Source organism: Chelonia mydas, chromosome 24 (genome assembly GCF_015237465.2).
Source record: "Chelonia mydas isolate rCheMyd1 chromosome 24, rCheMyd1.pri.v2, whole genome shotgun sequence".
Taxonomy (NCBI): Eukaryota; Metazoa; Chordata; order Testudines; family Cheloniidae; genus Chelonia; species Chelonia mydas.
This window is the reverse complement of record NC_051264.2, coordinates 15,220,171-15,235,344: the sequence shown is the minus strand read 5'-3', so window position 1 is coordinate 15,235,344 and position 15,174 is coordinate 15,220,171. Positions and strand designations below refer to the sequence as shown.

The 15,174-nt window shown below is 62.4% G+C and overlaps 1 protein-coding gene across 2 annotated transcripts; it reads right to left on the bottom strand.

Annotated features, from left to right (window-relative positions):
• Positions 1 to 4,428: 4,428 nt before the first annotated feature.
• SAP25 (Sin3A associated protein 25) lies at positions 4,429 to 13,369 on the bottom strand. 2 transcript variants are annotated; one of them, XM_043535146.1, is made up of 7 exons: positions 13,116 to 13,369; positions 8,183 to 8,302; positions 7,886 to 8,037; positions 7,187 to 7,329; positions 6,688 to 6,838; positions 6,433 to 6,533; positions 4,429 to 5,914 (listed from the first exon to the last, which is right to left on the bottom strand). In XM_043535146.1, the coding sequence occupies exons 2-7, from the start codon at positions 8,293 to 8,295 to the stop codon at positions 5,516 to 5,518; spliced, it is 1,059 nt and encodes a 352-aa protein (XP_043391081.1). In that variant the 5' UTR covers positions 8,296 to 8,302; positions 13,116 to 13,369; the 3' UTR covers positions 4,429 to 5,515. The 2 variants fall into 2 exon arrangements, with proteins under 2 accessions (XP_043391081.1, XP_043391082.1); XM_043535147.1 differs by lacking the exon at positions 13,116 to 13,369 and adding an exon at positions 12,619 to 12,811.
• Positions 13,370 to 15,174: the final 1,805 nt, after the last annotated feature.

Below are 15,174 nucleotides of genomic sequence, written 5' to 3'. Positions count from 1 at the left end.
TACTTGTGGCACCTTAGAGACTAACCAGTTTATTCGAGCATGAGCTTTCGTGAGCTACAGCTCACTTCATCGGATGCATAGCATATCGTGGAAACTGCAGAAGACATTATATACACACAGAGACCATGAAACAAAACTTGCCAGCGGGGTAGTGAGGTGGGAGGAAGTTTTGTTTCATGGTCTCTGTGTGTATATAATGTCTTCTGCAGTTTCCACGATATGCTATGCATCCGATGAAGTGAGCTGTAGCTCACGAAAGCTCATGCTCGAATAAACTGGTTAGTCTCTAAGGTGCCACAAGTACTCCTTTTTGTTGAGGGATAGACTGTTTCCAGTTGGTGGCCTGTTGCAAATCGCAGTGTCCCTGCTGAAGAAGGAGAGTGAACCTCCAGTCCTTTGTCTGGGAAGGACCCTCCCAGCTTATGCTGGTGTAAGCGGGGGAATAGTCCCACTCTTGTGGGGAACTTTCCTGGCTTCTGCACTACCCCAGTGAAGTGGGCTAGCGAAAGGATCTGAGTCCTCTCTCCCGCTTCCTTTACCCAGTGGCCTCCCTGCCCTTGAGGACTCCCCTTCCACTCTCCTGTCTGGCAGAGTCCTTGTAACCCCAACAAGGCTGGGCCCAGGATTCCTGGGGGACTCGACCCTCAACCCTGCTGTGGTCACCTAGGACAGGGGCTAGGGTGTCCCCACTCCAGGGTACTCTCTCAGCACTGGGCACTTCTCTGACCCACTGACCATTACATACAAGTTAAAGCAAATGCAAGTTATTTAATCAACAATTAAATTTAAAAAGAATAGGGAATAATGGGAACATTATTATGGGCAGGGAACATCACAAACAGTGTCTCTGGAACGTCAGGGCAGTTCACAGTCTGTTCCTTGTAAGTCCCCGGCCTTCTTCTCAGGCCCTGGCTGTGCGCAGGGATGCTGTGGGTTGGACACTTGCTCTGGTGGTGGCCACACGCTCTCAGGCTCTAAGTGGTAGGACCCTTCTGCCCAGTGTCGCCCCCGCCCTGGCGAGGTTACGATCCAAGCCTGGCCTGCAGAGCCTCTTGGCTGAGGCGTCTCCCTGTCCTGGGCCCGCTGCCCAGGGTCCCCCTCGGTCTCCCCAGCTGCTCTCCACACCCAGCTCCGGGCTGCTCCAACCCCAGCTCCACCACTCGGTCTCTGCTGCTCTGCCTCCAGCTCCCTGGGCTGCTTCTCTGTCCCCTCGGGCTCTGGTGGCTGCAGCTCTGCTCCCAGGACAAGTCTGCTCTCTCTGGGCTGTGTCTCTGGCTTTGGGGCTGCAGCTCTGCTCCCAGGACAGGGGCTGCTCTCTCTGGATCTGGCCCAGCTCTGCTCCCCAGCTCAGCTTGGGCCCCTGCTTTCTCCTTAGCTTGGGCTCCACTCTGTCTGACCCAGGCAAATCCAGCTCACACGGAGGACAGGACCTCCCTGGCCTCCTGACTCCCTGATTAGCCCGCCCGCCCTGTCATTCAGGCTGACCTGGAGCATTGGCCTCTCCCCATTGTTCCTGGGGGCTGTCAGTCTCAGGGTCCTGATTCCCCATCGACCCTTCCCCCTTTTTAGTACTGGGAGCTAGCAACTAAAACACCCCCATTGACTGTTAGTAAGGGGGCAACAGCCCCCTTACACTGGGATTTGTCCATTGTCCTAGAGGTGGTTCTGGACCGGACTGAACATCAGGAAAGAAGTGTTCCCAAGCTTGGGCGTGGTACCCTGCATACTGCCAGGGAGGGACGCCGCAGAGGGAAAGAGCGTGCCACCTCCAAGCCTTTGACCATGGAGTTCAGCAGCTTGCCGGAAAGGGGATTATGTGAAAGTCTTAATGGGCCAGAGGTGATTCTGGGTGTAAGTGAAACTTAGAAGGAGTTTGTCACGGCTGCACGGAGCAATGCTTCTGCAGAGCAGAGAGAAGATGGGATGTTGCTTAGAAAGATTCCTGAAGAGAAAAACCTTCATGGTTTTTTTGCAATCAAGTTTCTGACTGTGTGAGTGTGGATCCCCTGACCTTGCATTAGAGAGATCCGGTGGGGGGGCCCTAGAGAAGGTCTCAGACGGAGTGAAAACTGTTAGGGGAGTTGAACCAAGTGGCTGGGCTTGGCCAGGGGTTCCTCCCCCCCGAGTGCCCCTCAGTCCCGGCCCGCAGCCCCCTGCTCGCCCATCCCTGGGCTCCCCGTCCCGCAGTGCCCCTCAGTCCCGACCCGCAGCCCCCTGCTCGCCTGTCCCCTGGCTCCCCGTCCCACAGTGCCCCTCACTCCCGACCCGCAGCTCCCGCTCGCCCGGCCCTGGGCTCCCCGTCCCCCAGTGCCCCTCAGTCCCAACCCACAGCCCCCCGCTCGCCCGTCCCCGGGGTCCCCGTCCCCCAGTGTCCCTCAGTCCCGACCCACAGCCCCCTGCTTGCCCGGCCGCGGGCTCTCCGGCCCCCAGCTCCTCTCGTGCCCCTCAATCCTGACCCGCAGCCCCCCCCTTGCCATTGAGGTCACTGCTGTTTGCCTATCACTGAGCAACTGGAGGTTCCAGAAGCTGGCTCAGAACCGACACTTTGGGTCCTGGTCCCGGGTGTGGGTGGCTGAGCCATGGGCCAGGGGGAGCTCTGCCTGCTGCTGAGTGTTCAGTGGTGGGGTCTATGGGGCGGGACCCATGGGCAGCGTCCCACGTGGTACCAAGTGGGGATGGAGCCAGCCCCAGGGGAGACCCCTCTGCAATCCCAGCCGGCCCTGGGGATAGCAGCAGGGGCCCTGGGCTGGCCTGGCCTGGCCTATTGGCCCCTGGCCCTCACCCTGGTACTGGGTGCCCTGACCATCACAATCCTGCTCCCCCGGTGGGGCCGCTCTCCAGAGAAAGTAAGTCAGGAACTGAGTTTAACTGGGTGAGCCCATGGGACTCCCTGCCACTGGATTGTTAGTGGAGGTGTTCTCTGTGGGACTCCCTGCCATTGGATTATTAGTAGGATTAACCTACAAGACTCCCTGCCAGTGGTCTGACAGTACGAGGTTAACCTGTGGGGCTTCCTGTCACTGGCCTCCTGAAGGGCGTCTCCTGCCGGACTCCCTGCCCTTGGTGGCAGCATCCCGACGAGGGCAGCAGGGTCCAGCTTGAGGCTGGGAATAGCAGCAGAGTCATAGGCAGGTTCCAGGCCGGGGTCGATATCCAGGGTCAGAGTTTGAGGCAGGTTTTCGGGTCCAGGTCAGGACACGAGGTCAAAGCCAGTTCAGGAGCAGGGATGGTTGTGGTGGCTACAGCAGACCCACACTGTTCCCTGCACCCTTTCTGGAACCCCCCTGGGGTGTGCGTAGGACGGGGAGCCAATCAGGAGCCAAAAGGCTGCTGCCTGTCAGACCCCTTGAGGCGGGACTTCTCATGGTCTGTGTCTGTAACGGGTCATGGGCCGTGGAGCACGACCTGGTTACAGCTGCCATTGGGTGGCAGCATGGAGGTGCCTGGAGACCTGTCGGGCCTTAAACTTGGTCATTAGTGGGGTTAACCTGTGGGACTCCCTGCCAGTGGATTATTAGATGGTTAACCTGTGGGACTCCCTGCCAGTGGGTTATTAGAGGGTTAACCTGTGGGACTCCCTGCCATTAGAGGGTTTCTCCTACACAGCTGCCTACCACTTGGTAATTAGTGGGGTTAACCTGTGGGAGACCTGGCAGAGGGTTAGTGGGCTGGTTGACGTGCAAAACTCCCTGCCACTGGGCTATTAGTATGGCTAAATGGAGGTCCTGGCTGTGGGATATATTTGGGGACACCCTGCTACTGGCTTATAAAAGGAATTAACACAGGGAATTCCTTGTTGCGAGCCTGGAGTACATGCCCTTGGCCTGTTGAGAAGTGGGGGAGTTTAGTGCCCATGTGGAGGGGGAATGGTGTGATGGGGTGCCACACTGATTATACAAACTCCCTGCTAGTCGTTTATTATTGGAGTTAACCTGTGGGACTACCCACCACATGATAGTGCTGGGATTGGACAGGGCTCAGCCTGGTTGCTTTTGGGGTTAAGCTGTCCATCTGCCCTCCAAATAGAGGTTCAATCCCAGGGATTGGGAGCCTGCAGGGGCTGATCCATAGCTCCCTTCCCCCCAATTTTTGTCTCCTCCCCAGCCCCAGGTCACACCCAAGGCAGATGAACACAGGCCCACGGGCTCCGGCGATGCTGCGCTGGCTGATGTGCTGCACCTTCTGGACGCCGTGATGGAGAAGATGGGGAGGAGGCTACAGTGCCAGGAGAGGCGGCGACCTGCCCAGTGTTGACAAGGACCCCTGAGCCAGCCAGGACCCCGAGCTGGGCGCTGGCTGGATGAGACCCCCCCTTCTGGACCGATTGCAATAAAGAGCCTTGAGAGGTGGAGCCCTGTCCCCGAGTCCTTGTAGCTGGGGAGGGGGATTCACCCTCATGCTCCAGGACCCACCACAGGGGTCAGGAAGAAAACGTTGAATTCCCCCCACCCCCAGCACTGAGGATTGTGACACTTCAGGGCAGCAGGGAGGGGAGGCTGCTAACTGGGCTAGATCTTCTGAGCCTCCCGAGCCAGCCAGTCCCCCGCCCTGCGGCTGGAAGGGAGCCGATACCCCTAGAGGGGAAAGGCCCCGTGTCCCATTCCCTGCTCCCCTGGGCCAGCCAGTTCCCCTCCCTGGGGCTGGATCTGAACTGGATTTAAAGACGTAGCACATTGGGTTTTACATCCCCCTGGAACTCTCATTTATTAACATGAAAGAAACTGAACAGAAAAAGTTACAAATAAGTCCACACTTGACAACACTGTTCCACAGCAAAGAGGCACAAAATTGTCCCTTCACATCGTCAAACCTGGCTCTTCCACACATGGCCAAATGACACCCAGCGGGTGTGTCAACCTGTAGAACTACCTGCTGCAGGGTAACAACGGCATGGGCCTGTTGAAAAAGCCCTTTGCCAGGTTGCCAGCTGGGTTTACCTGTGGAACTCCCTGCCACAGGATGTTGCAAAGGTTTAACCCATGGTATGGTGAACCAGCAGGACTCCCTGCTTTAGGATGGTAGCAGAGTTAAACTGAAGTACACAAAGATATTATATCAGGGATTTAATTCCTGAGACAGGCAATCAAGGGGTAAACTGTGGGACTCCCTGCCAAAGGATATATGACTGGGATTAATCCACAGAAAACTCCCAAAGGCAGGCTGATGGTCTGAGAGACTTCCTGCCACATGGTCTTGGGCGTTCCCTACTACATGATGTTTGACTGGGCTGTAAACCTTGGACAGACCATTGGGCAGGCAAATAGCCAGGATAACCTGCTGAACTCCCTGCCACAGGATATTAGGCTGCATTTTAGCCTATGGAAAACTCGCTGAGGAGGCAACTAGGACATTGCCAGTGGAACCCCCTGCTACATGATGTGGCTCAGGTTTAACTTACATAAAAAACTCTGAGGAAAGTCATTAGGGAGAGGGATGGCCTTTGGGACTCCCGGCCACGTTACTGGCAGCCCTGACCTTTGGAACTGACCATCACTGGGGAAAGGGGGTGAGAGAATTAAAGTGCTGGTTCCCCTGCAGCCCCGTGGGGGAAGAAGGCCCCTAGCATGACAGACCCAAGGCCATGGGGAAGTGCTGGGGGTTCAGGGCCCTCCAGGAGCTCCCCCAGTGTGTCTGGGGAGCTGTGCAGGCTGAGCAGGACATTAGCGGCCTCCTGGGTGACCACCCGGCCATACTCCGGTTCCACGGCTGACAGGAGGAGCTGGGTTCTGGGCGAGCCCTCCCCAGGGTTGCAGGCCGGCTCCTCATACGGCAGCTCCAGCAGGGCACTGACCGCGTTGTACTCTGCCTGCGAGATCCACTTCATGCCACTGCGGGGCAGGAAGCAGGGAGGAGGAGAAGCCTCACGGACCGACATGATGGGGTCTGGGGTGCTGAGACGGACACTCTGACAGACCTGAAGGGAACAGACAAGAGGGAGGTTATTTACCTGGCTGAAGGGGGAAAAGTTACGTGCAGAACTCCCTGCCACATGATATTGTGGGGAGGGTTAATTACCGACACCCCTGAGGGTTAGCCTGTGGAGCTGCACGCCACACAACGTGACTGAGGGTTCAACCACAGAACACTCTAGCGGAAGCTATTAGTAGGGTTAACCTGTGGAACTCCCTGCCACATTACTAGTAAAGGAATTTAACCCATGGGAGCCACTTGAGCAGTCTACTATTATGGTTAAGCTGCAGATGTGCCTGCTGCCTGATGCTAACCTGTGGAACTCATTGCAGCAGGGGAAGTCCCAGCCACCTGCTGTTATTGGGATTTAACCCTGGGGCAGGATAATATTTAGAACTAACCTGCAGAATTGCCTGCCACATGATATTATGGGGTCTTAAGACATCCAAGCCACCATTTTGGCCAACGCTGGGGAGAGGGGACCCACCCGCTGTGCCCTGCCTCCCCCTGGGGGCACCGTACCTGCTGGGAGGGGTGGGAGAGGTAGTTGTAGACCCGGTGCCCTGGGGGCATCAGGGGATCCGTGTAGAAGAATTCACTGGAACTAATGGGAAGCAGGAGACCTGGAGCAGAGAAGGGGAAGGTGAGATCGTGGGCGGGGGGAGGGTGTCTCCCCCTCCCGCACAGACCCCTGCCCTTCCCCACAGGGCCCAGGGCTGAACCAGCCACAGAGAGGGAGATTCCCTTCCCCACCGCATACCCCACTTGGGCTCTTACCTGATCCAATGGCTGGGCCCCCCTGCAGGCCAGAGCCCTGGGGCCAGTCCCCGTGGGGCACTGGATGGGTCCCTGGTGCGGAGCGAGACAAAGCCGCATAGTAGGGGTAGAAGGAGGGATGGGAGAGCGTCCGGGTGGAGAGCGAGTGACCCTGCAGAGGGGAAAGCAGAGAGATCAGGACAAGCAGCCCCCCAGCTCTGCCGGTGCCCCCCACTCCCGACCTGCAGCCCCCTGTCCCAACCCTGGGCTCCCCACACCCAACTCTGCTGGTGCCCCTCACTCCTGACCCACAGATCTTGCTTCCCCAGGCCTGGGCTCCCCTCCCAGCTTTACCAGCGCCCCTCACTCCGACCCAGAGCCCCCTGCTGTCCCAGCCCTGGGCTCCCCACACCCCAGCTCTGCCGGAGCCCCTCACTCCCGACCCGCAGCCCCCAGCCGGGCCCATGAGCTGCAAAGCCCTGTTTCTGACTCTCCCTTATTCACAGATCTCCCCAGTTACCGTCCCCAGCTCCCAGGAGCTCTCGTAGGCAGCCGGGTTCGCAGACGCTGTCGGGTTTGGTGCCAGTCGTGCCAGCCCAGCCGGGGGAGCCCTGAGATCGCTGCCTGGCGGCTCACGGTTCAGCCCAGCTCCAGAAAGGTGCCCTTGAAACAGGGGGGATTCCCCATGAGCGCCGGTGGATGCTCAGGAACCTGATAAATACCCGTCGGTACAGATCACTTCCCTGGCCTGGCAGTTCTAGCCCAGCGCTGGGATGCGGCTGCCTCTGGGGTGGAGGCCAGCAACCGTTTATGCAGGGGTCTCTCGCCTCGCCCTGGAGTCAACGATGGGTCTGCAGGGAGAGCCCCCACCCCACTGCATAGCTCCCTCGAGTGCTGCACTGGGGCCAGCACTGACCGCAAGGGGAGAGCGCCCCTTACCGAGCCCTCGCTCCGCTCCCCGCAGCACCGTGACCCCTATGGAGCCCTCGCTCCCCACAGCACCGTGACCCCTACGGAGCCCCCCACCCCACTCCCCGCAGCACTGTGACTCCTACGGAGCCCCTGCTCCCCACAGCACCGTGACCCCTACTGAGCCCCCCAGCACAGAACCCCCTTCTGAGCCCACGCCCCGCTCCCCACAGCACGGACATGGACTGGGTGAGACAAGCCCCACATGCCTGGTATCTATCAACCCCGACGCCCTCTGCTGCCAACCTACCTGCCCAGCCGGGGAGCAAGCCCTGGCCTGGGGCAGGGTTGTGGGGCCAGGGCCTGCAGGGGGAGAAGAGCTGCCGGCGACATGGCCGAGGCCTCGTAGACTTGTTACATGGATGGGGGAGGCCGTGACCCACCCTGGGCTCCTCTTGCAGCCTGTGGGTGGGAGAAGAGACCTGCTCAGCTTCATGGACCATCTGTCCCACCCCCCGCTGCCCACATCCTACTGCCCCCCAGCCCCCATCTCCTCCAAACCCAGCTCTCAACAGCCCCCCCCGTCTCCTCCAGCCCCAGCTCTCACCAGCCCCTGTCCTCTGCCCAGTCCGACCCCAAGACTTCTTCCTCCTCCGACTCGCTGCTCTCGCCGTCCTCATCCCACAGGCCATGCCGGGGGTCGAGCTCCTCAAACAGCATCCTGCCCCTGTGGGACGAGACCCCCACACCCCTGAGTCCTGGCGGCGCCTCCAGAGGCCTCGCTCCGCCCAGCCCTGCTCTGCAAGGGGGGAACTGCTGAACAAGCCCCAGGAGCGGGGATGGCGTGGGGCAGAGGTAGGGAACGCAGCCCTGGGCTCTCCACACTGCTCAGCTGGTGCCCCTCACTCCCAACCCGCAGCCCCCTGCTAGCCCAGCCCTGGGCTCCCCCCACCCACAGCTCCGATGGTGCCCCCCCAGTCCCGACCCACAGCCCACTGCAGCCCAGGCCTGGATTTGCCCGGTGTCTAAAGGGCCAGCTCAGCTCTCAGCCTGCGGGGTGCTGATCTCTTTCCCGGCCAGCTCACAGTCCCCAGCCCCCAATCTGAAGACCCCCTGAGGCTCTGGGGCTGAGTCTGCAGTGATCCACAAACAGGCCAGGAAGCTTCACAGGATTCCAGCCCCCGCCCCCTTTGCAAACTGCCAGCACCTGCAGCCCCTCACCTGTGGGTCCTGCTGGCCCCTGGGCTGGGACCTGGCTGAGCTGGGGCAGAGCCCGCAGCCTGTGGGAGCTGCACTGGGGCTGGGTGCAGACAGAGAGAGCCGAGGGGCCATAAACACTCCGGACAATGGTGGGGCCCAGCCCCTCCCACCTGTCCAGCCCCATGGGGTGTCGATCACAGCCCAGTTGGCGCCTGGTTAGCACCATTGTGCGGCTCCTTCCCCTGGGCTCAAAGGGCCTTGGGTGGGGCTCTCTGGCAGCCGGGGAGGGGGGGCACTTCATCCAACAGGCTGAAGAAAGCTTCCCAACTTGGGCCACAAAGTCTCAGCCCCACTCCCATCCCCAGTGGGGCTCCCCCAATCTAGAGACACCCCCAGCTCTGCCAGTGCCCCTCAATCCCAACCTGCAGCCCCCACTGCTCCAGTCAGCCGCCCTTGCTTCTGAGCCCAGCAGGCTCTGCCCAGACCCCGGCAGAGATCAGGGTCCCCAGGTGCCGGGTGCTGCCCGGACCCGGGCAGAGACCAGGGTCCCCAGGTGCCGGGTGCTGACCGGACCCCGGCCGAGATCAGGGTCCCCAGGTGCCGGGTGCTGCCCGGACCCCGGCCGAGACCAGGGTCCCCAGGTGCCGGGTGCTGCCCGGACCCCGGCCGAGACCAGGGTCCCCAGGTGCCGGGTGCTGCCCGGACCCCGGCCGAGATCAGGGTCCCCAGGTGCCGGGTGCTGCCCGGACCCCGGCCGAGATCAGGGTCCCCAGGTGCCCTAGGCGCTCACACTCCGACTCCGGCAGAGTTATTTATTCCCATGTTGCCCGGGTGGGAACCGAGGCCCCGTGAGATGCAGGATTTGCCCCAGGTCACACAGGCCTCAGTGACGGAGCCAGGACTAGGCCCCTCGAGCGCTGGGTCCCAGGCCAGACCTGCCAGAAGCACAACCTGGGGGGGCGGGGGGGAAGGATCCAGGGGCGCTTGGAGCCCAGGGCCTGTCTGACGGGCCCAGCTGGCTCCAGCTGCCAGGGATTGTTGCAGGGCTGGGGGGGACGACTTGTTGAAGGGCTGGGGGAGGGGGCCGGGATTTGGACGCAGCTGGGGATGGGGGGGTGGCTTTTGATGAGGAGCACGGTCACAAACCCTGCCAGACACCCCGGTACAGGGACACACACACCCCCTTGGCAGAAAGAGAGACATCCCCACCCCTATAGCACCCTGCTTAGCACACCCCCATCCCCCCAGCACCCGCCCCTCGCGCTCCCCCCCGGCTTCGCACACACACACTCCGATCCCCAGCCGGTTCCCATCCTCAGGGACCCCCTTCCCCTAGCACAGCCAGGCTGAGTGACCCAGATGGGGGGCTGGTCCAGCGCCACCCATGTCCCGGCCCCTCGGGCCCAGTGCAGACTGTGGTGATGGGTGTCCCCCCCACCCTGCGCTGTGTGGAGGCTGGCAGGGGGCGCGTGATGATGGCTGCCAGGGCCGTGTGTGTGTCTGGACACGGTAGCCCCACAAACCCCCCAATGCCAGCGCACGGCCCAGGGCTCTGCTTGGGCCCAGCCCCACACAGTGACCCACACACAGGCCTGAGATGTTGCACAGGATCCTAGCCTCCCCCCTTGGCAAACAGACAGGCCCTGCAGCCCCCCTACACCTGCCCCCCTCACCTGTGGATCCTACAGCCCCCTGGGCTAGTCCCCAGCCTAGCTGGCAGGGAGCCTGCGGCCAGTGGGAGCCCTCTGCTCTGGGGCTGGCCCCCTGGGCTCCTGGCCATGGACAGAGCCCTGGGGGAGCCAAGGGGCTGTGAACCCTCCGAACAATTGCAGAGCCCTGCCCCTTCTGCCGACCAGCCCCATGGGGCATCGATTGCAGCCCACCTGACACCTGGTTAGCACCACTGGGCGGCTCCTTGCCCTGAGCTCCAAGGACCTTGGGCGGGGCCCTCTGTCAGCAGGATCGGGGCCACTTCATTCACCCGGATGATAGGTCGTGGAGCTTCCCAACTTGGGCCACAAAGTCTCAGCCCTGCCCCTGTCCCCAGTGGGGCACCCCCAATCCAGAAACACCCCCAGCTCTGCCGGTGCCCCTCGCTCCTGACCCGCAGCCCGCTGCTAGCCCAGCCCTGGGTTCCCCAACCCCCAGCTCTGCCAGTGCCCCTCACTCCCGACCCCCAGCCCCTTGCCAGCCCTGGTTCCCCCAACCCCCAGCTCTGCCAGTGCCCCTCACTCCCGACCCCCAGCCCCTGCTAGCCCAGCCCTGGGTTCCCCAACCCCCAGCTTTGCCAGTGCCCCTCACTCCCGACCCGCAGCCCCTGCTAGCCCAGCCCTGGGTTCCCCAACCCCCAGCTCTGCCAGTGCCCCTCACTCCCGACCCTCAGCCCCCTGCTAGCCCAGCCCTGGGTTCCCCCACCCCCAGCTCTGCCGGTGCCCCTCACTCCCAACCCCCAGCCCCTGCTAGCCCAGCCCTGGGTTCCCCCCATCCCCAGCTCTGCCGGTGCCCCTCACGCCCGACCCCCAGCCCCTGCTGTCTGTAGCCGATGAGCAGCGTGGTGCTAGTCCGGGCGTTCTTGCCGTGCTGGGGCAGAGTCACGGCCAGATCTGCATTTCCACAGGCTCTCAGCACAGCGCTGCGTGTCCGGCTGTGAGCCCCCCACCCGTGTCAACCCCCACAACACACAGACCCCCGTGTCAAACCCCCACCACCAACACACACACCCCTGCCTGTGTCAACCCCTCCCCACACACACAGACCCCCGCCCATGCCAACCTCCTACCCACCACCACACAGACCCCCCGCCTGTGTCAACCCCCCACACAGACCCCCATTCATGCCAACCCCCCCAGACCCCTGCCCATGCCAACCTCCTACCCACCACCACACAGACCTCCCCGCCCGTGTCAACCCCCGCACACACAGACCCCCATTCATGCCACCCTGCCCATGCCAACATCCTACCCACCAACACACAGATTTCCCCCCCCCCCCCCCCCCCACACACAGACCCAACTTCGTGGCAGAGGTGCCTGTGGGTCCAGCCCTGGCTCGCTGGCCCAGCAGAACTCCCGGTGCCGGTACAAGTCCTGTCCCCACTCGGGCTCGGCTGAGACCCGTGAGCCCCGGCTGTGTTGGTGGATTGTATTTTCTGGCACCCAGGTTTGGGTCCAGTCGCTCTCACAGCACCGGGAAGCTTACTGTCACCTTATCAACCTTGTGGGGCTGTTAACTGTCCTTGTCCCCGCACAGCCCCCAGTCCAGCTCTGCCCCCCCAGCCTCTGGCCCCTTGGCAGGGACCCCCGAGGCGCAGATCGGACTGGCCCAGGATTCCTCCCCCGCCAAACCATCCCCTCAGCTGGGCTGCTCTGCCTGCCCCGCCCAGCCCGCTGCCCCCCAGCCCTGCGCCCCACAGACAGGGGGCATCTGCTGGGGCCCCACAGGCTGAGGGGCTGGGCAGAGGATGCAGGAGCAGGGCAGAGGTTGGCAGGGGGGGAGCAGGGACACGTTTTGAAGGGGGCAGGTGTGGTTTGGAGGGTCAGAGCTGAAACCCCAAAACTCCCCAGCATCCCCCCAGCCCAGCTCTGACCCCCCCTCCTTTGCACCCCACACTCCTGTGGTGCACTGAGTTCCCGGTCCCTATGGAGCAGCTGTGGGGCAGGAAGCCCCCTCCCCTCAGCTGGGGGAGACTGGGGGCGGGGCAGGGGAGTTCTAGGCTCTTTCCCCTGGAGAGGGAGCACTGGGGAAGGGGAACCCCAGAGCCCCCCTTGGCCTGGAGGAGCAGCTGGGGGGATAGCAGGAAGGGGGGGTCATGAGAGGGGTCAGGGCCCAGACAGCATCACTCACCTTCCCCCCCAGAAGTGTCACTGTGGGGGAAGGGCTCTGTTCTGGGGTCACTGTCAGCCAGGGGTCCAGGAAACGGCCAGTTTGGAGACCAGCCCTGGGCAGAGCTTCACCCACCGGGCTGGGCCCTGCCGAACATGGGCCCCTCACAGTGCTCCCCTCAAATCTTGTCCAGACCCCCACTGCTCTGACCCCCCGCAAATCTCCTCCAGACCCCCACTGGTCTGAGCCCCCGCATATCTCCTCCAGCCCCCCACTGCTCTGAGCCCCCCTCCTGCCTCACACTGCTCTGAGCCCCCCCAATCTCCTCCAGACACCCACTGCTCTGAGCCCCCCTCTGCTCTGACCCCTCAAGTCCCCTCCAGCCCCCCACTGTGCTGACCCCATGTCCGCTCCAGCCCCCTACTGCTGACCCCCCAAATCTCCTCCAGCCTTGCACTGCTCTGACCCCCCACGTCCCCTCCGTGCCCCCACTCATCCGATCTCCCGCATGTACCCACCTCTTTGTTGCTCCACCCCCAGGTGAGCTGGGAGGGGCCGCGCGGTGGGTGCAGGGGGGCTGGGCTGTGTCCCAGCTGGAGGCAGGCAGGGAAAGGAGGCTGGAAGTGCAGAGGCCCGGCCCCAGATTGGGCCGTGGGGGGGGGCCCGCAGGCCCCACTTGCAGCACAGGGGCTGGGAGATGGGGGGAGGGGTCTGTCCGCTGCCAGGGAATGAGACCTCGGCCAAACTCAACGAGGAACCTCGGGGAGGAACCAGCCTGAAAAAACTCCACTGAGGGGTTGAGCTGCCCCATTGATCCCGGGGGAGAGCTGAGCCCCGGCCCCCTCTGCCACCGAGCGTGTGTGGTCTCTGCACCATGTGTCCGTGCCCTGCACCGAGCGTGTCTGGTCTCTGCATTGTGTGTCCGCGCCCTGCCCCGAGCGTTCCGGTCTCTGCACCATGTGTCCGAGCCCTGCACCGAGCGTGTCCAGTCTCTGCACCGTGTGTCCGAGCCCTGCACCGAGCGTGTCTGGTCTCTGCATTGTGTGTCCGCGCCCTGCCCCGAGCGTTCCGGTCTCTGCACCGTGTGTCTGAGCCCTGCACCGAGCGTGTCTGGTCTCTGCATTGTGTGTCCGCGCCCTGCCCCGAGCGTTCCGGTCTCTGCACCGTGTGTCAGAGCCCTGCACCGAGCATGTCCAGTCTCTGCATTGTGTGTCCACACCATATACCAAGCATGTCAGGTCTCTGCACCGTGTGTCCACGCCCTGCCCCGAGCGTGTCCGGTCTCTGCATTGTCTGTCCGCGTCATGCCCCGAGCGTGTCTTATCTCTGCATTGTGTGTCCGTGCCCTGCACCGAGTGTGTCTGGTCTCTGCACTGTGTGTCCGCGCCATGCACCGAGCATGTCCGGTCTCTGCACCGGGTGTCTGCGCCCTGCACTGAGCGTGTCTGGTCTCTGCACTGTGTGTCCACGCCCTGCACCGAGCGTGTCTGGTCTCTGCACCGTGTGTCTGTGCCATGACTCGAGCGTGTCTGGTCTCTGCACCGCTTGTCCGCGCCGTGACCCAAGCGTGTCTGGTCTCCGCACCGCTTGTCCGCGCCGTAACCCGAGCGTGTCTGGTCTCTGCACCGTGTGTCCGTGCTGTGACTTGAGCGTGCCCAGTCTCTGCACCGTGTGTCTGCGCCCTGCCCTGAGCGTGTCTGGTCTCTGCACCGTGTGTCCACGCCGTGACCCGAGTGTGTCTGGTCTCTGCACTGTGTCTGCCCAGCTGTTTTCAGAAATCAAACCCAGGCAGCCGGAGGGATTGGGAAGGGTTCAGGCTTGTGGATTTTTGTCTTTAAATCCACTTTCTTGGCTCTGTGCTGGCCCAGAAACACAGTGCAGAGACCAGACATGCTCGGGGCATGGCACAGACACACAAAATGTGTCCAGTCCATCTCGGGCAGCTCCCAGTCAGCGGCACAGAGGGGCTAAGGCAGGCTCCCTCCCTGCCCTGGGTCCTTGCAGCTCCTGGAATCGGCCGGCACATCCCTGCGGCCCCTAGGGGCGGGGGGGCCAGGTGTCTCTGCGTGCTGCCCCTGCCCACAGGCGCCAACCCCGCAATTCCCATTGGCAGCGGTTCCTGGCCAATGGGAGCTGCGGAATCAGCACTCGGGGTGGGGGCAGCGCGCAGAGACCCCCTGCTCCTCCCCTGCCTAGCTTCCGCAGGGATGTGCCAGCCGCTTCCAGGAGCAGCACGGGGCCAGGGCAGACAGGAAGCCTGCCTTAGCCCTGCTGCGCCACTGGACTTTTAGCAGTTTAAAATCTCCCAGTTTGGCTTCAGTAGCCTCCAGGAGATTAAGCCCGGATTTCGGGAGACTCCCGGCAAAACCAGGAGGGTTGGCAACCCTGCTCAGGGGCCAGTAGGTTTGGTTTTCGGAGCTGAGGGCAAGATCCACAAAGGGGCCAGAGGCTCAGCATTGCAAGGCCTTGTTTTGGGTACGTCTGCCCTGCATTGCAGACCTGGGGCTGTGGCACACGCCTTGTGCCCTGGGTGTTTCCAAGTCCATGCTCGAGTGTCCACACTGCATTGGAAACCTG